The following is a 24,252-nucleotide window of genomic DNA, read 5'->3' on the forward strand; positions in this document are numbered from 1 at the left end:
CAATCATAAGGCCCCGGCTGGGTGGCACAGGTAGGCGTGACTTGGCCCACAGTGGGCTTGTGGGCACTGATGGGACTAAGGCTGATCTTCCTCACAGGAAGACAAACAGTCAAACAAAACAAGAAAAACAAAACCAACTATCTAAAAGCATATTTCCATGTTCCCATGACAGTTTTCAGTCAGACTGGTTATTTTCAGTCAGAATTTTCAGTCACAATGAGGCTAGGCACCTCACAGGCAGGAAATACAAGACAAACCTCTGGGAGTCTTTTTTAAATGCTGAGAGCAATTGTGTGTTAGCACAAAGTAAGTGTTCATTTGTACAACACATTCCATGCTGCCAGGCATTCGGCACTGACATCTGACCCCAGGGCTGTCAGGAAGTCACAGTGTTTACAATCCCCATACGCTTCTCTCTTTCATTTATCTTTTAATTTGTGCTTTGTGGACTCTATTGACAGCAATTGCCCTGTCACCATGGTCAAAATGTGTAAGAAAGCAATGTTCTCAAAAGTAATCTCTAAACTAGAAATGCATTTTTGATGTTCTTGCTTTGTTGGCATGCTGTAGCCTCTCTCTAGCAATAGGGAAATGTTCACCATTTCTCTGCTTAGTCCTTCAGGTGCTTTAGGGGGTTGAATTTGTTATAAATGATTCTTGAATGCTAATGTGCTGCTTGGGCTGTGTTACTGCAGTTGTGGGGAGGGAGCAAGTGGCACTGTGTGGCATGCAGTGCGGGACAGGCCAGCCTCACTCACTGGGCAGAGAAAACAGGCTCAGCAGGCCATTGGAACATGGTGAGCTCATTACATCTGCCTCAGAAACGAAAGGAACAATCAGCCTTCATGTTCATGAATGTGGAGGTGACCTAATAAAAGCGCAGTGATTGTAGATCTGTAAATCAAATTCTTCATGCCTTTTTTTTTTTTTTTTTTTTTTGAGGCAGGCAATGAAATTGATTTCATGTATTAAACCCACTGTAGTGAGTATTTGGACTAGCTCTAATCTAATCACAGCTGTGCCAGTAATGTGATACACTCTTACCTTCCTTTTGTACTAACTCAGCAGTAGCCCCAAAATATGTCTGAGAAGCTGGTGTATGTTTTATTTGCCATACGGTATACCTACTTTATCATAGTCAGCTTTTCTCAAAGCAACAGTGTATTTCAAAATAAACACTCGAGCTTTATGGTTCTATGTCACACAAGTTATTAAGTAAGAAATAATTTGTTTTTCTGTCTCTTTTCAGTTTATTTCTGTGCAGAATACTAAGTTCCTCTTCACTCAAGCAAAACTCGGTGGTGGTTTCTGTCTGTCTGTCTATCATTTGTGGATGTGGTTTCGGAAGTCATCATTTGCAGTAATGATGACTTGCTCCAACCACAAACAACTTTTCAAGGAAGAAAGAAAGAAAAGCGATGAACAGGAAAATCTTTAAATTACAACTGCTTTCTGCAGAAGAATTTTACTTAGAAAAAAAAAATATTCAGATGTGGAAAAACGGCCAACGTCTGCGTCAAGAGACCAGGAACCCGAAGTGCCTGAGGTAAGAGGGTAAATGTTCCCGGGTTCCTCTCTTTCCCCCGGCCTCTGTACACCCACGGGATTCTGCTCCCGGATAGCGCCGGCCCTCGCCCGCCCCCGAGCCCCGCAGAGTCGCAGCCCCAGAGATGGCGCCAGGCCAGTCCCGTCCCGGCCCGGCCCCACGGGGCGCAGCCCCAGCCACCAGCCCGCCCCCGCTCGGCGGGGTCCGGCCGTGTTGCTCCGCGTCGTTCCCGAGTGCGGCCGCTTGGCTGGGGCAGCTGCGGGCCAGGGAACGTCGGGGTCGTCGTTGGGCAGCCTCGCTCGTCACGGGGGAGCCGCCGCGGGCCAGGGGCTGCTCCGAACGTTAGTTAGCGAATCCGTGCCCTAAGGCCGCGCCATGGGGTTGCTGGGCAGGCTGGCAGCGCTGGCAGTGCGCGGTAGCGCTTCCCGGCGGTGGCTGGGGCGGCCCTGCGCGTGGAGCCGACCGCCGGCCCGCGCCGCCGCCTCTTCCCCGGCGCTGGGACAGTACGGGGAAGTGTTCAGGTCCTCGGTGGCAGAGCCTGAGAAAGTTTGGGGAGCTGCCGCCGAGCTGATCCAGTGGTCCAAGCCCTGGGCCAGGGCTCTAGAGAGGCGCGGCCCGGGCAGCGATTCCTGGTGAGTGCGGGGCATGGGGGGCGGGCGGGGATGCACGAACTGCCCGAAGCAACCAGCCCGCCGGTGGGGGGGGAAAGGCTGCAGAGCCCAGCGGAAATTACGGTTACACCGGTTTAATGATTGAAATCGGAGTGGAGGAGTGCGTTGGAGTGAAGGGAGTTTGACACAGATGCAGGTGGCTGGGGGTGTGCCTGCCGCTCCATGTGGGCTGCGGCGAGCACGGGAGCCTGGCCGCGGCGGTGCAACGTGTGCGAATTTACAGAGACTTCTGGGGCCGTGCAATGGGGTTGGTTCAGTGGGTCGTTGACGATGCGGTTCGGGCAATGTGTTCGTAGTGTGCTGTGTGTGGTGAATGGCAGCCTGATCCAAGACAGAACTAACGTTCTTCTTGTAAAGTGCCGGAGAGGATTTTCAGTACTTCTTCAAAGGCAACTTGCCCGTTAAAATTTTGTCACGACCGCCATAATCTCTTTTTCAGCAAGTTTACCTCATGCACTTCGATCTCCTTTCAAGGAGAAGCTCATTCAAGATAAAGAAAGCAAGGCAGGGGGTCATCTTTTTCACATCAATGTTCTTGGTTTTTTTTCTATGTTTTTCTGACTTGATTTTAATTTGAAAATACTAAGCTTTCTCAAAACATAATTAAAACTATTAATCACTCTAAAATCTGTCACAATGAGGAGACACAGAGCTGGCAATGTGAAGCTTACATTCTCATTGCTGGCTGTGGTTATTGGTTAGCAACTCTCCCAGTGAAGATTGTTTCTATCTCTTAAGCTGAATGTTAAGCAGCACCCAGCTGGGATAAATCTCCTTAAGTCAGCGGGGCTACATAATAGTCAGGAGTCTTAAAATGGATGGATAAGGAGACCTGTGGTCCACTGAGCTGGGTTTTTGAGGCCATGGTACTATTCCAAAAGGGCAAGCAGGGTTGCCTGCACAATTAAGAACCACTAGAGCTCCTTGCCTGAATAAAGTAATGAAAAAGTTGTTTGAACAGTTACTTTTCAAGAATTAAAGAATATTAGCAATGCTGGTGAATTGTATTGTCAGGTCCTGTCAAACTAATGTAGTTTGATATGGTAAGCTTGCTGGCTGGAATTGATGTGGTTCAGTCTTTTTAAAGCATTTTGGTTTCTCAGGTGGGAGTAATTTGTTCTCATAACAGAGATACCTGGATTAAGTTATTTGGGCTGAAGTCAGATTTATCTTCCAGTGGTCTTTTCTGACTTTCCTCCCGCTGGCATCTTTATCTCTGTGGATGCAGATAGCCACAGACTGAAATCATCTCACCAGTGCATGCAAATACCTGAAGGGTATTAGAGTCAGGTGGTGCCCAGTACCAAGTCAAGAGGCAGTGGGCAAAAACTGGAACACAAGAAGTTCCCCCTGAACACCAGAAAAGAATTCTGGGCTGTCTGGATGACAGTGCACTGGCACAGGCTGCCCAAGAGGCTTTGGAGTCTCCTCCTTGGAGATCTTCCAAGGCTATGTGCACATGGGCTTGGGCATGCTGCTCTGGGTATCTGTGCTGGAGCAGAGTTTGGAGCAGGTGCACCTGGAGGGCCCTGCCAACCTCAGCCATTCTGGGAACCTGTGGGATTTTACAAAGGTGCACATCACTGAAGAATCTATGTGAGGCCCATAGTTATTGTTTGGATGTCACATGTCTGTTGACCTGTCATGGGTAATAAAACTTCAAGTCAATCAATTTATTTTTTTTTTTAATTCTCTTTATCAACTTAATGCACAACATGCTATTTTCTTCCTGTTTTTTTTTTTTTTTTCTTTTTTCTTTTTTCCCCCTTTATGTTAAGAGATCCTGGGCTGCAAGGGATCACAGAGCATTCTGCCCCTGAAGACTCAGATGGTTGTCAGCATCCTGTGCGCTCTGCAGGACAAGGGATAGATAGGCTCTTTGAGGACAGGACTGTGTTTAAGAGAGAAAGAAGATACAAGAGTCTTGTTGAGAGTACTTTCTGAAGAGAAAACAGTTAAGACATAGCAGAACTGAACATGAGGCCAGGCTTCAGAGAAAAACTGTTTGCTGATCTAACAGAGAAAAGATGTGATTCTGGTTCTGTACTTTGCCTGGGAAGCAGTTTATGGAACTTTGAAGTAGCATTAAGAAATTCTTGTATATGCTTCTTGAGTTAGAAAATGTGTTGGATGCATGTTATTAGATCAATTAATAAGTGTGCTTTATTTTCAGTATCATTGTGTTTTGTTGCCAAGCCTGAAAGACAAAACAGACACTGTATATTTGCTGGCCCCTTTTATTTTACTTGAAGAAAGTGGTTTGCGCAGCTGAAACTTCAGTTTCTAATCCTTATTCTGCTTCTCTAAATGCTGTAAGAGCCTAACAGAAACATAAGCATGCCCTAGCATGCTTTCTTTAGACTCTCCTATTGCATGCTCCAGGATTGTGTCAGTGGCATTCCAAATGGGAAGAAAAATCTGGTGTGAATGGTGGTGAAACACTGGAACAGATCGTTTGGGGATCATGTGGAATCCCAGTTGGGTTAAGCAGGTTTTGTGTTAGGAGTGGTAGAAACAGTTTTCCCTGACTAGTGCAGGCGGGGGGCAATCTTACAAGCTGTGTTTTCCTGTGATTCCAAGACGTTAATGTAACATAAAATCACCTTTGAACTTCTGAATGTTACCCAGCTGACTATTTAAATGTTGCTTACACTTGTTAAAGTGTGGCTAGATCGATTAACATACTGTTATCTTAAAATATCTGGTGCTGTAGAGGTTTTGTCTATCACTTCATTCAGCGTCTGTTCTGCCTTCATCTAAGCAATTTAAAAGAAATCCATTTGATGCCTGGGAACTCAGGCTGGAGAAGCGTTGGTGCCCTGCATGATGTCACAGGGTTTTAGCATAATGCTTTTTTTTTTTTTTTTACAGTTAGAGTGCAATGTCATTACAGTGTAGATTTTTCTCTTGCATGTATTCTGGATTTATTCAGAACCTTTAGCGTGCATTTTTCTTAACTATCATTGCTTCTGAGCCATTTGAACAAAGACTGAAAATACTCTGAATCCTGTTAGATTCTGAAGATAGCAGATATTATTGGAAATTAAGACATAAATTTTGAGAATTTGAGTTAAGTGATAATTATGTGTGGCCTTCTTCAAGACTAATTTCATTCCTATTGATAGATGAAAACAAATTCTGAGCACAGTAAAAAACACTCCTATGTCACTTATGGCATATATTAAGCTCTGTGTAATTGAAGGCCTGTTACAGAAGACCTAACTAACTGACTTGCCCAGAGTAGAAGGACACGAACAGAACTTTCTTTCCCCCTTCTGTTAACCATAAGGGTTAATAGCAGCAGTCAAGTTGAAGTGTAGTTAAAGGTGAGTTGGTATGTGCCCCCAGCAGCAGAAGCTGGGAGGAGCAGAGCACCAGGCCCTGGGAGGCTGCAGCAGCTCTTCAGGGGCTCACAGTGTCTTAATGTGGTAACTGCTGGAATCACTACACAGGTGTATTTGAGGAAAGTTATTCATCATGTGGGTTATCAAAGGCTATTGCTTTCAGGGATCACAGAACCACAGGATTGCTCAGGTTGGAAAAGATCTTCAAGGTCATAAAGACCAACCACAACCTAACCATACTACCCTAACTCTAACAATCCATTGCTAAATCATGTCTCTGAGCACCGCACACAAATGGTTTTTAAGCACATTCAGAGATGGTGACTCAACCATCTCCCTGGGGAGCCCATTCCAGTGCTTAACAACCCTTTCTGTAAAGAAATTTTTCCTGATATCCAGACTAAATCTACCCTGGCACAACTTGAGGCCATTTCCCCTCATCCTGTCACCAGTGAGAAGAGACCAACCCCGCTCTCTCTGTAAGCACCTTTCAGATACTGGAAGAGAGCAAGAAGATCTCCCCTCAGACTCCTTCTCCTCAGACTAAACAGCCCCAGTTCCTTCAGTTGTTACTCATAAGGCATATTCTCCAAGCCCTTCACAAGCCTTGTTGCCCTTCTTTGGACCTGTTCCAGCACCTCAATGTCATTTCTGTACTGAGTTGCCCAAAACTGAACACACTACTCGAGGTGAGGCTTCATCAGTGCCGAGTACAGGAGCAGGATGACTTCCCTAGTCCTGCTCACCACTCCATTCCTGATAAAAGCCAGGATGCCATTGGCCTTCTTGGCATCCTGGGCACACTGCTGGCTCATATTCAGCCAACTGTCCATCAGTACACCAAGGTCCCTTTCCATCAGGCAACTTTCCAGCTACTCCCCAAGCCTGTAGGGTTGTGTGGAGTAGTTGTGACCAAAATGCAGGATCTGACACTTGGCCCTGTTGGAACTCATGATGGACAGGAAGAGTTATCAAAAACAGGTAGATATTGGCCAAATCCAAGTTAAAAAAAAAAAAAAAAGAAATTGCTGTGAAATGAACAGTTGCATTGTTACAGCCAACATGTAAATCCTGCTGTGGTGTTGGCAGAAGAACCCTGCCATTTTACTGCAGAAAGGGGCAGCAGGTGAGCTCTTCAAAGAGCCTGCAGCCAGTCTCCTTTGTGCGTTAGACTCGTTACTGTTTGCTCTTTTTATTTCTGTTTTACTCTTTCTGGGCTCCATTTGCTAAATGTTATTCACTTCTCAGCACTAGGAATGTAGTTTAAAGGAATGATTTTTGATTGGGAATTCAGTTTGCATGCTGTGTTGAAAGAAATGTCTGGTTAGCAACAAGATTAGCATTTTACAGCCTTACTTGTTATGGCAAAATTCACTTGCAGCTCTTATACCCATCCTGCAGATTCATCCCATATCTTTCTGCAGTCTATTGGAATATTGCATTTTCAGTTCTAGAATTCTTTTTCAAATCAGTGCCCTTATTTTCAGGACGGTGTCCTGTTTTTATGCTGACGTTGCTTTCCTGCTAGAGCTCATTCAAAAAAATCGATGTGGTTGGACTTGGTGATCTTTAAGGTCTTTACCAACCAGAACAATTCTGCATTCTTCAGAGATGTTCATCTCTCTGGGAGTCACTGAATGAACAGAAGTTTGCAGCAGCACAGCGCAGCTTTTCAAGGCCAGGCAGTTTATTTGCCTACAAAATGGGGTGCTCCAACACGCCCCTTTGTGACCAGCAGAGAAGCAGAAGAGCTGTGGCTGTGGCCATAGCAGGTCAGCTGCACACTGCTGCCTTCTGGGCCCATGGCAGCTCGTGTTCCTCCTTCCCTCTGCAGAGCTCTCATCACACCATCTGAATGCCGTGGGGTTGCTTTTAACCCTCAGTCTCGCATTTTTCACAGTCATTATAAAACATGGCAGTGTTGAACTTGTCATGTATCTTTCTGAGAGTCCGAGCTCTTCTACCTCCTCATGTTTTCACCATTCTTAAGTAGTTATGCATGACAACCCAGATGTTGTGCTCTCATTCCATTAGAATGATGGAATCACCAGGGCTGGAAAAGACCTCCAAGATAATCCAGTCTATCCATCCATCTACCACCAATATTTCTCCACTAAACTACTTCCCTTACAGCAACATCTAAATGTTTCTTAAACAGAATTGTTCCTATCATCCTACAGTGATTTGATATAAAAATCCATGGATGACCTCAATCCTACACTACTATTATGACAGTTATACAGAGTTCCTCTGTGTTACCTGAAGCAACTGACAGTCTTTTATTATCCATCAGTTCTTCTTTTGTGGGGAGGGCTTTATGGTACAGCATGTTTGTCTTAGTTTCAGTGGAACAGAATGGTTTTCTTCAGAAAGTCTGGTATGATGCTGTGTTTTGGTTCTAGGAGAAAAACAATGTTGATAACACACTGATGTTTATAGCTGCTGCTAAGCAGTGCTGTACAAAGCCAAGGCCATTTGCAGTGAGGGCCCCAAGGAGTTGGGAGGGAACAGAATTAGCACAGCTGGCTTAAACTGACCAAAGGGATATTCCATACCATGTGGCATCATGTGGAAGGAGTTTTGAAGGGAGTGGGAGTTCATCTGACTTCCTTCCACTGCTCGAGGGGCTAGGAGGGCTTTGGTCAGGGAAAGGTGAACATTTGCTTGTGCATCACTTGTTATATACATTCCTATATATATATATATATATATATATATATATGTATGTATGTATAGAGTCATAAGTATTTTCCTTTTCTCTATCTTAGTAAATAGTTTTATCTCAACCCATGAGTTCTACTTTGCTTTTCTTAACCTCATGCTCTCCCCCATCCCACTGGGGAGGAAGGAGTGAGCAAATGACCACGTGGTGCTCAGCCACCTGCCAGGTTAAACCACAACAGTGTTTTTGTTTCTTTCTTGCTCCTCCACTTCTCCTTATCAATGGCATTATAAACAAGTCACAGTAGAAGATTGCTATGTCCTGACATCCTAATTGGTCTGAGCTTAATAATAGCCATTCTTTGACAATAGGGACTAATCTGTGCATATGGATATATGAATAGTACATCAAATATCCTACCTTGGAGCAGTCCTGTACTATATGGGAAGGAAAGTAGGAAATGCTCTCTTTTAATTAGTAGTGGGTTATTTTAGGCCATCTGTTTTTATTTTTTACATTACAATAAGACATTATGACAGTGAGCATCCCCATAGCATTTTTGAAAACTTGGCTGTATTTTTTTCTGTTGCTCTTCTTTTTGCTGTAGATAGATTGAAAAACACAAAGGAGAGCATCATTTTGAGTAACTTCAGTTCTTCTGTGTCTTCTTTGCTAATAGTCATTGTAGCATATGGTGCCTTCTGTGTTTTCTTGAGGATTGTGGCATACTTGAATTTTCTTTGTAAAATTGCAATAAAAGTACATCCTGAGTTGTGCTGGTAACTTTTTTTTTTTTTTTTTTAATTAGAAGAGATTTTTTTCTAAATGTCTGGCTGTTGAAGAGACCGTGACTCACAGTACTTTACAGAGGCTTTTAAGTCACTGATGTAGACCATGGTAATGTCAAGTGCATTTGTCAATTTGTCAAGAATATCAGACAAATTTATAAGCTTTTATGATTGTTGGGGTCAGTTTCACTTGGATACAGATGTGTGCGTGCTTAACTGTTACTGCCAACGTGTGAATTAGAACATTTTGTGTCTTGAGCCAGTTCTTTGTAAAAAAGATACACATGCATGCCAGTACAAAGTAGTGTAATAAGATACGTTCATAATGTCAAACTGTTTTATGTGAATGTATGTCTTGTTCCCTGAAGTCTTAGCTATAAAATCAAAATGATTGATGCAAAGGGAGTTAAATCAAGATCAAGTTTAGCAGATTCTCAGTTAAGGTGGAAATACTTCACTTTTTTTTACTGATTTCAATAATGGGCTTATTTATCTTTTTCAGTAAATTGAGTGATTCTGGAATAAAAAAAGGACTTCCTGAGCTGAGTGTAAAGTTTTGATCTCTACTTCAAGAATCAACCCTGTCTCAGTTCTGCGAAGGTTGCCTGCTATCTTCTCCCAACTTCTTTTTTAGGTTTGTCGGCGGAGAACTGAATATCTGTTACAATGCTGTTGATCGTCACGTTGAGAATGGACGAGGAGACCACATTGCCATTATTTATGACAGTCCTGTAACAAATACCAAAGAGAAAATAACTTATAAGGAGCTCCTTGAACAGGTGCGTTTGAGAATAACCTTGTTACTGGAAATAGGCTGGAAATATTGCACAGCAGGTGGATATTAGGGAGGTAAAAATGGTCTATCTTTCTAGTTTATTCCTTTTGCTGTGCTTGGTATTGATTTGTAAGCTTCACTGCTTGCATTAAATAATAGTGTATCTGAGAGGTTTTGATCTTCCTCTATTTCTTTCTTCCTGCAGTTAAATATTTTTTGTTCTGGTTGGTTACATTCTGAACTTTTCTCTCTTGAATTTCTTTTTTTTTCTTTTTTTTTTTTCCTAACAGTTCTTATTTTCTGTGCATGAAAGAATGCAAAATATTTGTCAAGCCGCCTGACAGTGAGTTTCTATGATGAACAAAAATGCCACTATGGCAGAGATGAAGGTACATACCTTGACTATGGCTGTACATGACTGAGTGTAAAAACAAATCCAACGTTAGCAGGAAGCAGCTCTAAGGAGAGCTGCACTGCATGCCTGCTTGAGGCTGCAGTGGGAGTGCTGATGGCCCATGCTGGTTCTCTGAATGGAAGGTCTTAGGGAGCTGACCCAGCTTACCTTTAGCTTACTCTGACCTAGAATAGTGGGATAACCATCTGATTCTATCCAGAAAAGTGTAATCAGACATATGTGCAGAATTTGGAATTCTGTAGCTTGTTCTCGTTAATTAAAAGGGAGTGTTATCATGACAGCCAGGATTTAAGATTAATAACTTTTCTCACAGCTTTCTGGTCCGTTCTTGTGGAACTTAGCTTGGTTCATCTGGTCATTGCTGGATACCAGAAAACAAACATACCCACAAAGAAGTTGGCTGAAAACTGCAGATATATTTGCTCGTGTGTTTTGTGTTGTAGATTATGTAGAGACTACAAGAGATTTTGGGAAGAGGCACACCAAGCCACTGAGGGTGTGCTTACCTTGTTTGGCTCACATGCCTCCATCATCACTTGGTGCTGTGTTTTCACTCTGCTCAGCACAAACTAGACGTACCATATGCTAGAGTTGAAATAGACTTTCAGTGCTTTGTGTGTTTCATTACAGATCGGTGTAAGTGTAGACCACACATATGAGCAGAGTAGTACCCTGGAAAGAAGCTTTATGCTTTCTGTCTTGAATTTCCTTCTCAATTTAAAATAGGCTGACAGTGTAAATCTGTGTGCAAACTGTAGTCTGAACTGTACCCATGCAATGAATGTTTAGTAGTCTGTCTAGCCATTACGCTGATATTTCAGTGAGAATATCTTATCAGATAGGCTGCCTGTTCAGAATGTCCATACAAGAGACATTTGAAGCAGTGGAATTCTTTCTGGCTTTTGCTAAAAAAAGAGGAGTTCATAGGTGGATTCGCTAGAAGATATGCGGAGTAGCTGTGAGTCACAGGGTTGGAAGATGCAGAACTTTGTAGCAAGTTGGACAATATGTCCAAGGATCAAACACATGATAAGGATGAAAAAAGAAAATAGGTGCTTGGTTGGAGATAATGGAGCCTCTTAGAGAGGGCAGGATGGCTTGAGCTATGTGCTCAGGATGCCTGTTGTTTTCACATTATCCTTTTTAATCATTGCACAACAGTTCAGATGTAAGAGCTACAGTGATGTTGCAATTAAATTCAAGCATCGCTAAATTATAAGTAATGGAGAGAAATTTTGGAAGTTTGTGGTTGTCTGACCTGTGGAAAAGTTTGTGCTTTGTTTTTTTTAAGGCAGAGCTACAACATAAGAATCATAGGGCAATTTCAGCAGTTTTTTGTTGTTGTGAATGACAAGATCTATTGATACACTGTACTGCTACACTTGGAATGCCTTGGCACTGTCACAGTTTGTTAAAATGAAACTTTATTTTGTGCATACAATCATATTGTATTAATTATATGCTGTTACAGATGGAATGCTGCAAATGCAGAGAGTAGGGCTTTGGAAAATTGGAAATGTGATGGTCTCTGAGAGTGTAGCAATTTGACTTATTTCCTATACTGGTGTTTGTTAGAGGACTTTAAATGAGGATTATAGTGTTGAACCACTGCAATGGGGATGAAAGTTTCAGCTTTGTGTGTGCCTTGGGATATTCTCGAATTCCAGTAGTGAGATGCCTGGAAAAGATAATGGAGGCATGAATTCTTTTAGAAATGCTGCTGAATCACTGTAGTGTTAGTTTACCCAGAAGAAATAGGGAGCAATGGATTCTGTTCATTTAAAAGTAAACTTTCTGATTGTGTTGGAAAATGCCATTTTCAGGTTAAGGCATAGGTTGTTATGTGTGTGGAAACAAACCTTTCTGTTTACACGACTGAGGCCTCCCTTGCAGAAAAACATCTCAAGAATTTGAGTACCACATTAGCAGGTGTTGACACTTGACAGATACTATACACAAAACCAGTATGATTTCTCTTTGTCATTCTTTTCAGTAACAATGCACAGTTAGCGTGCTGAATTTGGTTCTATAATAAATAATTCCTGAGTGCAGCAACCTGACAGGATTACTGAAAACCAACCCTCCCTCCCCTTCCAGGCTGAGTCCCTCTCAGCACTGAATGTTAAAGAAACATGGATGAGAGAAGAGTTTCAGGGTTATCGACGTTGGGTTAGAATGTAATTTATTCTGTAGGATGGATTTTTTTTCTATAATTACCCACTCTAAAAGCATCTCCTTCTGAAATCGCTGTATTAGCCATTTTCAGGTTGTAGCTGTGTCTGTCTTGCTTTGCATCTCCTCTGTATATGACTGAAGTATCACCCAGATTGCTTTGCTTCCAGCAGTCTTGCTCATTCTCCATGCTTTACTCCACGTTCTTTCTTTGCCTTCTCCCTACAGAAATGACCAATTCCTTTCATTTCAAGACATTCATTCTCAGAAGTACTTAAAGATCAAAACTGGAATATAGAAAATCCTACTGAAACTGACAGTCTAACTTTTTATCCTGATGGTTAAAACAAAATTATTTTGACAGTATTATGTATTAGTCTTTTTGTTTAATGCTGTTTTTCATTTTCTTACTTGAATTTCAAATGTCATTCTTCAGTGGATGTCCTGGGAAGGTGACTCTTCAGAAATAGCAATATTAGTATTCTGTAAGGGATGAGATTAATCAGACATTTAGAAAGAGTGGTGTCTTGGGTTTTTCGCATTCCACACAAAAGGCTTCCAAATCATCTTCGAAGTCTGAAAAAGTAGCAGGAACTTGATCTTCCTTGACTTAAGATAGCTATACAGGATCATGTCAACATCGGTGATGCCTGCAGTAGTGAATAATTTGGTGCAGTACTGGCACATGAATGTAGCAAAGCCATGCTGAATTGATTGCTGAGGCTCCTGACATTTCCTCTATACGTGGTTTGCTGGCTTTACTTTAGAATAGGCTTAGTTTGAACCAAATGTCCCATGACTGACTTCAAAGCAGTCTGAATCTATCTGTTCCACAAATCTTTCCATCCTTGACTTGTAGATGTCTTTAGAAAGCTCTGTGCTTTCCTTTCATCTGTCTCACTGCTGCTTGATTGCTCTCTCACTCTGTGGATATTGGCCAAATAATGACATGTAAGGGAACTCATGTGCTGTAGGAGTTTTACAGAGCACTACTGTGTCCCTCAGTATTCCTTCTGAGGAAAATGTTAGTCTAGAACTCCTCTCTTGTGTAGGGTGGATGCTGCGGCATCGCTTCTGATCAAACACAAAATCCATGCTGAGTTGGTAAGCGTTACAGAATCTCCATCTCCTCTTCTTTCTCCTCCATTCTAGGAGGCATGTGTTCCACAGCCAGTCTCCCAGACAGGAAAGGAAAATGGACAATATCTGCGCTCGTCCCAAAAACTTTCCCTTGATCCAAAGAACATGGTGATATATGAATGAAAGAGAAATTACTTCAATTTACTGTAATCCCAGCAGCTCTTTGCCTGCATTAGAAAGAAATCGAAGTCATCCCGACTTACATTTTTTTTCTTGTTAGTTGTGGACCAATGTACGAGTACCAATACAGCTACTAGATAAGTCCCTGCTGTACAACATTTGAGGAGAGAAAAACACTGAGGGAGAGGCTTTTGTGCAGAAACCTGGGAGAGTTGTGTTATCATAGAATCATAGAATGGCCTGGGTTGAAAAAGACCACAATGATCATCTACTTTCAACCCCCTCCCACTATGTACAAGGTCGCCGGCCACCAGACCAGGCTGCCCAGAGCCACATCCAGCCTGCCCTTGAATGCCTCCAGGATTGGGGCATCCACAACCTCTCTGGGCAAGCTGTTCCAGTACTTGAGTGAAAAACTTCCTCCTAATATCTAGCCTAAATCTTCCTGTCTCAGTTTTAAACCATTCCCCCTTGTTCTATCACTATCCACTCTTGTAAACAGTCATTCCCTCCTCCTGTTTATATGCTCCCTTCAAGTACTGGAAAGCCACATTGAGGTCTCCCTGGAGCCTTCTCATCTCCAAGCTAAACAAGCCCAGTTCCCTCAACCTTTCCTCACAGGAGAGGTGCTCCAACCCTCTGATCATCTCAGTGGCCCTCCTATGGACCTGTTCCATGTCTTCCATGTCTTTCCTGTACTGTGCGCCCCAGGCCCGGATGCAGTACTCCAGATGGGGCCTCACAAGAGCTGAGTAGAGGGGGACAATCACTTCCCTCTCCCTGCTGGCTGCCCCTTTTTTAATGTAGCCCAGGATATAGATGGACTTTTGGGCTGCAAGCGCACGCTGCTGACTCATGTCCAGCTTCTCACCCACCATTATCAAGGCATGTGCAGCCACCAGGACTGTACTGGCATGCAGGCAGAGCAGGATTGAGGCAGGTGATCTTAGTTGGAGATTGTTGCCTCTCAGAACTTCTCTCACAGCTCACAGCCTGTGAGGAATCGTTTCTCAAGACATTACAGCTCTCACGGTCAATCTAGAGCCTTACGCTGCCTTTCACAGCACTGAGACCAGCGTTTTAATTCAACCAGAAGCTTTCTAAACATATTCCCATGCTGAATACATGTGTAGAAAAGGAATATACTTAAGTCAGGTAGATATCTGGACCACTGAATTTGCAGTTCTCCCTGCCTGCTATGGCAGAGAGTGGACTAAGTGGATGTTCCTACATGTCATCTTCTGACAATATGGGATTTGTGTGTTACAGATGTGTGCAGCACTGTGGGCATGAGACAGGTGGGCTGTCTCATGAGCCTGTTGATCCTGGAACTAAGGATGTAGACAGTTTCATGAGCAGTGGGGTTGGTGGAGTGCTCCTCCCTTCCCTGAACATCTGTTCAAGATCTTTGTGATTCAAGATCTCTGCACACGCACTGAAACTTCACTATCCCACATGTTCAAGAACATGGTCTTAATCTGCTTTTAAGGAGTGCTGCATTGCTTGTCAGTTCTTCCTACTTGGCTGGGAGCTTGACATTACCAACAGGATGGTGCCTTGGCTTGAAAGACTTGCAGCACTGAGTACAGGAGAGATTGATGATTGAAAGGAGTAATAGAAGTCTGAGGAACTTCATCAACATGTGGGGCAACAGCAAGGATGACTTTTTTGGTAACCTTGGGAGAGCAAGAGATTGGAGAACCTAAGAGGAGGGGACGGCTTGCTGTCTTTGTTTTAGAGGCATGCATATGTGACATGGCTCTTTTGACAGCAAAAGATGCATTTTGGGATGTTTCAAAAGCTCTAAGTATTTGAAGAATCTTTTTGTGTTTAGCCTATGATGAGACTCTGCTGAGACCCAGGCATTGTTCAAACCAGTAAGGTTTGGAATTTCTCTTTTAACCATTTGAAGTGAAATTTTGATTTTAGTATCTTCTAAACAGAATTCTTCTGATGTGGACCAAAACTGTGTTTTGAACCACTGGGAACAGCCAGCTGGTTTGCTTCAGAATGGCACAATGTCTCAAAACCTGAACTGCTAATACAGATATTATTTGTTTGGTGGCTGGGTGAAAATAAAACATGCTCACTAGGGCTTGCGTTTGATGTAAGTGTAATTTAAGTCCAGATCTTCAAATCTGAAAGTCTGCTTCAGTCTTCTCTTATATCACTAGTCGAAAGCGATTTTATTACTGAAGTGTCAAATACATTAAGGCAATAGAGCAATCTGAAATTTGAAGCAAAGTAGAGAAACAGCATACTGGTAGGGAAATAACAAGTGTAAAATCATGAGTGATGAAGTAGGCTTTCTTTATGTAAGCCATAAATGACAACATACTGTAACAAACTGGGAAGTTTCATGGCTTTTAACAGTTTTATGAAATATTCATACTGCCACTTTTTTTTCTGTTTTAGAATGATTGCTTGAATGTTTCGGGGTTTCCACATCAATCCTGAGGGCAATGTAAACATGTTTTATGACGTTCCACAATCTTCCAAGAAGTTGCAGATGGAGGCAGTGTTTTATGAGGGTTGCTCTGAAAGTATTGCCTCATATTTTATTATTTTGGCCTGCGATGTCAGAGGTGGATGTTGGTGCAGTAGAGGTTGAACCTTCCTGCTTTGTCTAGAAATGACTAAATGCCAGTGGTGTGGCTATAAATTCTGGCTGTGTGCATGTCTAAGCCTTGCTGATTTGTTTTAGTGTATTGACAGGTATTGATACATCTAGAATTAAAGATATTTATTCTGACAATGAGCTGTATTTAACATGAGAGGGCTATTATGAATGAACTGCATACATTTGTGTGTGTTTGCAACTTGGTGTTCTGATGACTTTGCCTTACACGCATATTCTGTCTTGTGGCTGAAAATAACAGCAGGGATTTATATGGTGTTTATAAAAAAAAGGGGGGCTGCTGATGTGAATATGCATATTTGGGTCTGCTCTGTTTCTGTTTTCTTAAATCCTCAGACAGAGGTGTAGAAATTTGCAGAGTCTGATTGTAGCAGACTCTGAGCAGTGTATTTAATGTAAGCACAGCTCAGATGCATCTGGAGCTCTTGGATATTCCTATCTCAGGATGATATCACACAGAGATGTGTGATTCTACTGAACAGAGAAGCAATGAGGTAATGCTGCACCCCTCTTCAGTGCAGATATAGTTGTGCTACATTTTCCTCAATGTGACTCTAAAAGAAAGCACTTAATGCTTACAAATCACTGAAAGTAAGAGTGATACTAGTATTTAAAATGTTAAACTGCATTAAAATAGCTCTTTAAATAGAGAAAATGCAAATTTGGAGAATAATATAAATGAAAGTAAAATGTTTTAAGGCAAATCTGCTCTCCTGAATTGTACATCCTTCAAAAAGAAAAACCTTCCTTCCTCTTTTACTTATACAAGATTGGCCTAGGCTGTTCCCATTGCTTATGTTAGTTGCTGTGTCACTGAAAACATGTTGCTTGAGATGCTTGGAAGTGGGTATTTTTCATTCTACAGGGAATATCCCCTTGCTGCTCTCAGGAGTCTGTGTTACCCTTCTTTTCTTCCCAGTCTGGTAGTACAGAATGGTAACAGCCTTCCACAAGGCTGAACTTCATTTAAAACCTTACCTGTGTAGTACAATGAATACAGAAAGAATAATGCATTATAGGTCAGGTGTGAGATGTTCATATATGAGTAGATTCACATTGCACTGATAGTGAAACAAATTAGAATCTCATAATTTCTAATATTTACTGTGGTATTTTGTAGTGAATGGCAGCTTACTAAGAAAAAAAGTGTTACTATTGAGCGAGAGTTCCCCTGTCAGACAGACCAACTGCTTTTCTCTGAATTTAGACTTACAAATGTATTTTGATACCCCAAGAACTTCCCAGACAATTTAAGTTATTAGTCTTATTGCTGGTATTAAACTATTGTAAACAAAACTCCTGTTCCTGTTGCTTCTAGTTGGACTGAGGGTTGCATTGTTCATCAACTTTCTGTGTCTTACTTGCTTATCTCCTTAATGTACTGAGTCTGTTGATTGTGGGAAAAGCTTTTAATGTTGTGAATGTTTTGTCAGTACAGGTGTCCAAGTTAGCTGATGTCATGGTCAGACATGGTGTGAAGAAAGGAGACCGAGTGGTCATCTATATGCCCATGATTCCACAGACAGTGTGCTGCATGCTGGCATGTGCAAGAATAGGAGCCATCCATAGCCTGATTTTTGGTGGATTTGCATCAAAAGAGCTCTCTGTTCGCATTGATCATGCAAAGGTAATACATACTTGGAACAACAAATGGCACTGCATTAGTTATTCTTGTAAACCAATGTCAAAAACTCTTTTTTTTCCAGAAAGGGAAATTATTTTGTGTGACACAACAGCTTCAATTTGTCTACAATACCTAACATTGAAATGTATACACAGTACTGCTTTTGTGCGGTGATATTTTTATTACAGCAGACACGAAGTACAGTTTTTGACTGTTTAACATACTGTTCTCTGCTTAGAAAATAGCAGTCCATCAGTCTCTGCAAAACATCACCTTAAATTTGGCTTCTTACTCAGCATTTTTCTCAAGTGTGTGAAAATCATCATCACACCAACTCTCAGTAACTTCATTGGTTTACTTCATGTTTATACATGTTACATAATAATTTTTTCAGCTATATGTCTACTTCATCTAACCTGTACATGAATTAAGACAGCCAGTGAGCTAATGGTCATAAGTGGCTCTGTACAAAACACAGATAACAGAGGCAAATGCGTCAAAGGCTTCCAAGTTAGGCACAGGTTAAGCATGTTTCTGAAGCATTATGTAAGTCTTTTGAAGTGTAAATATACATAATAATTTAATAACCTGCTTAGTAGTTTTTATTGGCATATTAGTAGCTTGTATATGCATGAGTTTCATGCCAACTAACAACGTTTGTATTGGAAATTTCTGTTCTTGTTTTCTAACACTGAACAAGACAAAACTTTTTGTCATCTTTATTGGGGTCACTTGGGTCACTCAGCCCCTCTGCAACAGCCATTCTCTATGATTTCCATTGGCTAGGCTTAGAAGCTGAACACATTCTGCAGGATTTGTGGAACTTGTATGTAGAATTTTGTGCACAGAAGTGTTCCTCAGATCCCCAAGGTTCAAATTTTATGAATGTCTGTAAAACAAAAACAGTACTTTAAATGCATCTCCCTTCCCTCCTCCCCCATTTGTGTTTTAACAAAACAAGTTAATGAAATAACTGAAGTACTTTGTTCGAACTGTGAAAAACAGCTGGAAGGAAAGTAATGACAGCTCAGATTTTCTTTCTTCCCACTCCCTGACTTCTTCAACAAGATCTAAAATTAATCTTAACACAGAAGTTTTTGATTAGGAAAAAACAATGTAGAAGAAAAAGCTTTTAAGATTGAGGTTGTTATAATGTGAATCATTTAGCATGTTTACTTTTAGACTACTTTACAAGCACTATTTACATTATTTACTCAAGGTCATTTAGCAAGTCTCTTTAATGGTTAGCAAGAGAATCACTACCTGCAGGCCCTGGAATAGATCTTAATTTATGTTATGTTGCTTTTTTTTTTTCTCTTTAAAAGACAGATCTAAATACTTCGGATTGTTTTTGATCCATATGATGTATAATGAAAGTGTAAGTAAAGAGAACAGGCACATGCTCAATCTAAATATTAAGGCTTCCCCAGTTTTGCAACACTACTGAGATTATCTTGAAAGTACGAAAGTGACTGTAACAGGTAGTGTTCTTCTGAACTCAGAAGTTAATTTAAGCATTCTCAGCCTCCCCCAACCTTTCTATTATTCTATTTTCTGTGAACTGGGTGCTGCAATACAGGACCTAATTTTGATAACATTAACTTGAAAGGAGGACTTGGAATAGAAATTTGGCTGCAAGAGGCATTTTTGGAAGCAAGGGCAAACTTCAAGTTTTATCAGAAGAACTAAATAACAGACACTTGCTAGTGACTATGAAAAGGTACATACATTTACCAGCTTGCCTTAATTTATCTTGAATTTTAAATAGGTTTGGGAATGCCACAAAGTTCTGCAGCTGATAATTTCTACTCTTGTCAGGTAGTGGCAGTGTTATAGATATTCTGTGGTGAATTGTGATGAAGTGATACGGAGTGTGAGAAGAGGCATTTCTTGTCATCTTGCCTTTCATCTGAATTTGAGAGTGTATAGTTTGCAGTACCAAGATAATAGGTACTTTTTCAGAACATTAACTATGTTTTGAGAAATCAACATGACACTAAGGGCTTTAGTAAACTTAGTAAACTTAGTAAACTAGGAAAGCTGAGAAAATGCTTTAAGAATAGTACACTTCTCTTCCTGTTTAATAAGGTAGTGCTATGTGTTCGACAACCACATTTTTTATAGTAATTGTGGAGGGCTTTTTAGATTTTAAGTACAAGTCCTCCAAAATAAATATGTGTATGGAGTTCTGCAGATATGATTTTTGAAAGCTCTTGAGGTCTAAGCAGTGTTACAATTTGCAAGTGAGCAACAGCTCTTGAAAATAAAAATGTGAGATTGACTTAGGTTATTCAAAATTAGGTTATTCAAAAAATGTTGTTTTCCACTGAGGTCAGAAATACTGTATTTCTCACTTACAGTTGAGACATGTAGGGATATTAATAAGGCATCCTTGTAAAAATGAGTAAATATTTTGTAGTAGTTTATTCTGAATAAGATACAGTTCCTGTACACAGATATGGCTACGCATGGTTACCTCTATGTCTTGTCGTAATATGATGCATACAGCACAATCAGGTGATCAGAAGCAGACAGCAGAAGAGCAGATCTGCCTGACTAACCTGGCCTCCTTCTATAACAAGATGACCTGCTTAGTCATCTTGGATGAGGGAAAGGCTGTGAGTGTTGTTTACCTCAATTTTAGGAAATAATTTTACCCTGTTTCTCACAGTATTCTTCCAGGAGAAACTGACTGCTCATAGCTTCAATAGCTGTACAAAGAACTGGTTGGATGGCTGGGCTTAAAGTCATAGTGAATGGAGTTCTGTCCAGCTGAAAACCAGCTGGACATTTCTCAAGATTCAGTATTTTAAGATTTTAATCAATGTGGATGAGGGAAATGAGGGCACCCTCACTAAATCTACAGACAATATGAAGTTAGGCGGTCTGTTGGTTTGCATGAGAGTGTGAAGACTTTGGAGAGAGATCTGGATAGGCTGGACTTGTCTTTGGAAAGGGATCTAGATATTCTGTATTGATGATCTGAGTCCAGTCACATGACATTCAGCCAGGCAAAATGCTGGGTCCTAAACTTGGGTTATAACAACCCCGTGCTGCAGTACAGGCTTGGAGTAGAGTGACTGGAAAGTTGTGCAGCAGGCAGTGTGCCCAAGTGGCCAAGAAGGCTGACAGCATCCTGGCTTGCAACAGAAATAGTATGACCAGCAGGACTGGGGTAGTACACTGTGTTGTGAGACAACACCTTGAGTGCTGAATTCAGGTTTGGGCTCTTTGCTGCAAGAAGGATGTTGCTTAGGTGTGTGCAGAGATTAACACAGCTGGTGAAAGGAGTGACTCAGTGAACTGAGGCTTTTTAGTCAGGAAAAGGCTAATGGGACACCCCATTGCTCACTGTAGCTGCCTGAAAGGAGGTTGCGGCAAAGTGGGTGGGTGACAGTCATGTTTCATTGGGTGACAAATGATAGAATGTGAGGCAGTGGCTTGAAGTTGCTAAAGGGAAGTTTTTAGACTGAATATTAAAAAGAATTTCTTCATTGAAAGTTTGGTTAAGCATGGGAGCAGGCTGGCTGGGGAAGTGGTAGAGCCTCCATCCCTAGAAGTATTCAGGAGCGATGTGTGAGTGCTAATGGTCATGGTTTAGTGATGAGATTTGGTAGGTCAGGTTGATGGTTGGACTGGATGATCTTCAAGGTCTTTTTCAGCATAGACAGCTCTTTGATTAGACAGCAAGCTCAGCTGCTATTACGTAAGGTACGTAATTGCTTCATAATGTTTGCAGTTCTGTCTTGCATTGTCTTGAAGCACTTTTTATTTTTGTAATATGTGTTAGAAGTACACTGTAAGTTAGAAGGCAGTATCTTGTTTGTGTGTTTGTTTTTTTTTTTTTATTAACTACTAATACATTACAATTCAGGTCCCTGTGTAGAGCAGTGTCCAGTGTCTGACAGAAATAAATGTGCATGTCCATCTGACATTGGTTGTGTAGCAATACAGATCAGTATCAGCAGGTGCAGAGTGTGTACAATGGTTGCATGAGCACTGAATTTCTCTAAAATGTGTGTCACTTTTTTAAGGAGGAAGGGGGTGCAACAAAAGCATAGAAAGGTTGAGTTTATTGTAAGATGTGTGTGTCCGGGGTGAGAAGAGGAAAGAGCGTCATGTGTTGGACAGCTGAGTGCTTGAGTGCTGGCTCTCTGTAAGCCTCTTCATGACAGTACTGACATTTTGTGCCCAAAGCTTGTCTGTTTTCAGCTTAGGCTTTTTACAGTGACCAATAAAAAGTTGACTCAATAAAAAGTATTCGTTGTTTCTTCTAAACCTTGCCTTGCACCTACTAGAGTCGGTAGAAGGGGGCCTCTATGGGAGAACAATATTGTTTGTCTGATACTATTGGTACTATTGGGCCTTGCTTTATCTCATTTCAACTTCCTTTTTTTCCTACAGTTCACTATTCTTTCTCCACCAAACTTTCTTGTTTTTCCTTCACAGCAGTTTTATTTCTATTTAATCTATCATACAGGACTATGTAGAGCCATGGAAGAGATGGGAAATGAATGTATAAAGGCAATATAGGAGCAGATGTGCAGAGGAAATACCATCAGTAGGCAGAGAGGTAAAACTTTAGAAAAAAATTTTTAGAAAATAACCAGTGATGAGCCTTTGATTTGCACGGAGTGATCTGTGATGCTTTCAAGCAGTAACCCTCATGTGAGGAAAAACATCACGTTAGAAAACTTGGAAGTCTACAAAAACCTCACTGCAGGTGATGTAGTTGATGAGCAAAGGGGACACTATTTATAAATGGCTGTAAACCTGCATTGACTAAAGTCTTTCATTGTAACAATTGAATAAAACTGTGTTAATAAATTTTATTAATTACAGTCTAGATTCAGAGTAGCTTCTAGTTGAATTTTCAGTTTAACTGCATTGTATTAAATTTTCTTTAATCAAAATCACCACGTTCCAAAAGGGAAAGATTACAAATGCTGAAATGTTAAAGCTCATCTGAAATCTTTGTTTTGAGTACAAGCTAATTAGAAAACTTTCTTGAATGACAGATTTGAACAGGAAACATTTTATCACTGCACAATCAAACAATTTAATCTGTACTTTTCATGCAAAGCTTAATGCAGCCTTAACTGTGGCATTGTGGTTTGTGCCTACCTAATGAGATTTATGCTAATACATGCAATTACTAGGGTAGCTGGATCAAACTGCACAAGATGCACAAGATAAGTATGCTTCTAAAACTCTAAAAGTAAAGAGCTTGAAGTCTCGCACTTCCATGATTAAAATGTCTTCTAATACACAGTACCAGAGAAACTACCTTTTATTTCTTGAATACAAGAAGTAGAAGAACTGATCTTGGGATTTAAGCCAAATAGTTTGTATGCAGTGAGGTGAGGTTTTTTGACTTAGGAAATCTTACATAACAGCTGAGCCTGACTTAGTGAAAAAAATGTATCTTCTAAATCCACATTTTGAAATAGAAGTTTATCTAAAAATAACACCAGAACAACAGAAATCTTTTTTTCAGTGGATTTGCATTGTGGAAACCATTACTTGAAAGACTCTAGTTTAAATTTCCTCATGTGTCTTATGACTTTAGTTTATTCTCTTCTGGTATTTCTTGTTTCATTTTTTTCTTTACCTTTCTTTTTCTCCATTTTTCCCTCCCACATTATTTATTTAACTGCAGACTGAAAAAGTACCAGCAAAGAGCTGTAGCTAATTGGGTCCAGGTATATATGTAATTAGAAAACAGATTAACCAGGACAAATAACTTGACACTATGCTTTTTCTTTAGTGGAGGGCTACAGGGAGATGAGGCTTTCTCTCTGTTCAGTTATTTTTGTGCAACTTGCAAGAACTTAATACAATTGATTTATTTGTTAAATTTGGTTGAAAATGGTGAAGAATGTCACAGTTATTAATGTGCTGTGGAAACAAATATTAATAGTGGAGGCATGGACTGCAAGATCACGAACGCTTTGTTCTTTAGAAAATGGATCCAACCCCCTGCTACTAATTATGTAAAGGTAGATTTCATGCGATACATGTTGTTAGATTGCATTTATATTATAAAAATATATTGCAAATATGTATATGAACAATTTAACTTGTTTATTTTAGCCCAGACTTATCGTAACAGCAAGTTTTGGAGTAGAACCAAAAAGGAAAGTGGAATACATATCACTCCTAGAAGGAGCACTGGCAATGGTACAGAACAAACCTGAGAAAGTTCTCATTTACAGGCGACCGAACTTGGTGAGTGTACTGTTGTAGTGCCTTAATGTTAGCTTTCAGATATGTATGTAGTTGTGAAAATGTTAAGTCATGGCTTGAAGCAGTGATTGAGCACCTGGTGGGAAGGCAGGGCCAACGCAGGGGATATCA

The 24,252-nt window shown here is 40.9% G+C and overlaps 1 protein-coding gene across 2 annotated transcripts in view; it reads left to right on the plus strand.

Moving 5' to 3' along the window:
- Window positions 1-1,403: 1,403 nt before the first annotated feature.
- The window catches only part of ACSS3 (acyl-CoA synthetase short chain family member 3), an 80,017-nt gene continuing 57,168 nt past the window's right edge, over window positions 1,404-24,252 (plus strand). Inside the window, exons 1-4 of one of the 2 annotated variants that reach the window (XM_010708515.4) lie at window positions 1,404-1,546; window positions 9,646-9,790; window positions 17,710-17,898; window positions 23,989-24,123. In XM_010708515.4, coding sequence (XP_010706817.2) covers window positions 1,419-1,546; window positions 9,646-9,790; window positions 17,710-17,898; window positions 23,989-24,123 — 597 coding nt within the window. In that variant the 5' untranslated portion in view covers window positions 1,404-1,418. Of the gene's footprint in view, window positions 1,547-1,762; window positions 2,179-9,645; window positions 9,791-17,709; window positions 17,899-23,988; window positions 24,124-24,252 lie in introns of those variants that run through there. The other variant, XM_085222076.1, reaches the window with a different exon arrangement.

Source organism: Meleagris gallopavo, chromosome 1 (assembly GCF_905368555.1).
Source record: "Meleagris gallopavo chromosome 1, MGAL_WU_HG_1.1, whole genome shotgun sequence".
In the NCBI taxonomy this organism is placed as follows: domain Eukaryota; kingdom Metazoa; phylum Chordata; class Aves; order Galliformes; family Phasianidae; genus Meleagris; species Meleagris gallopavo.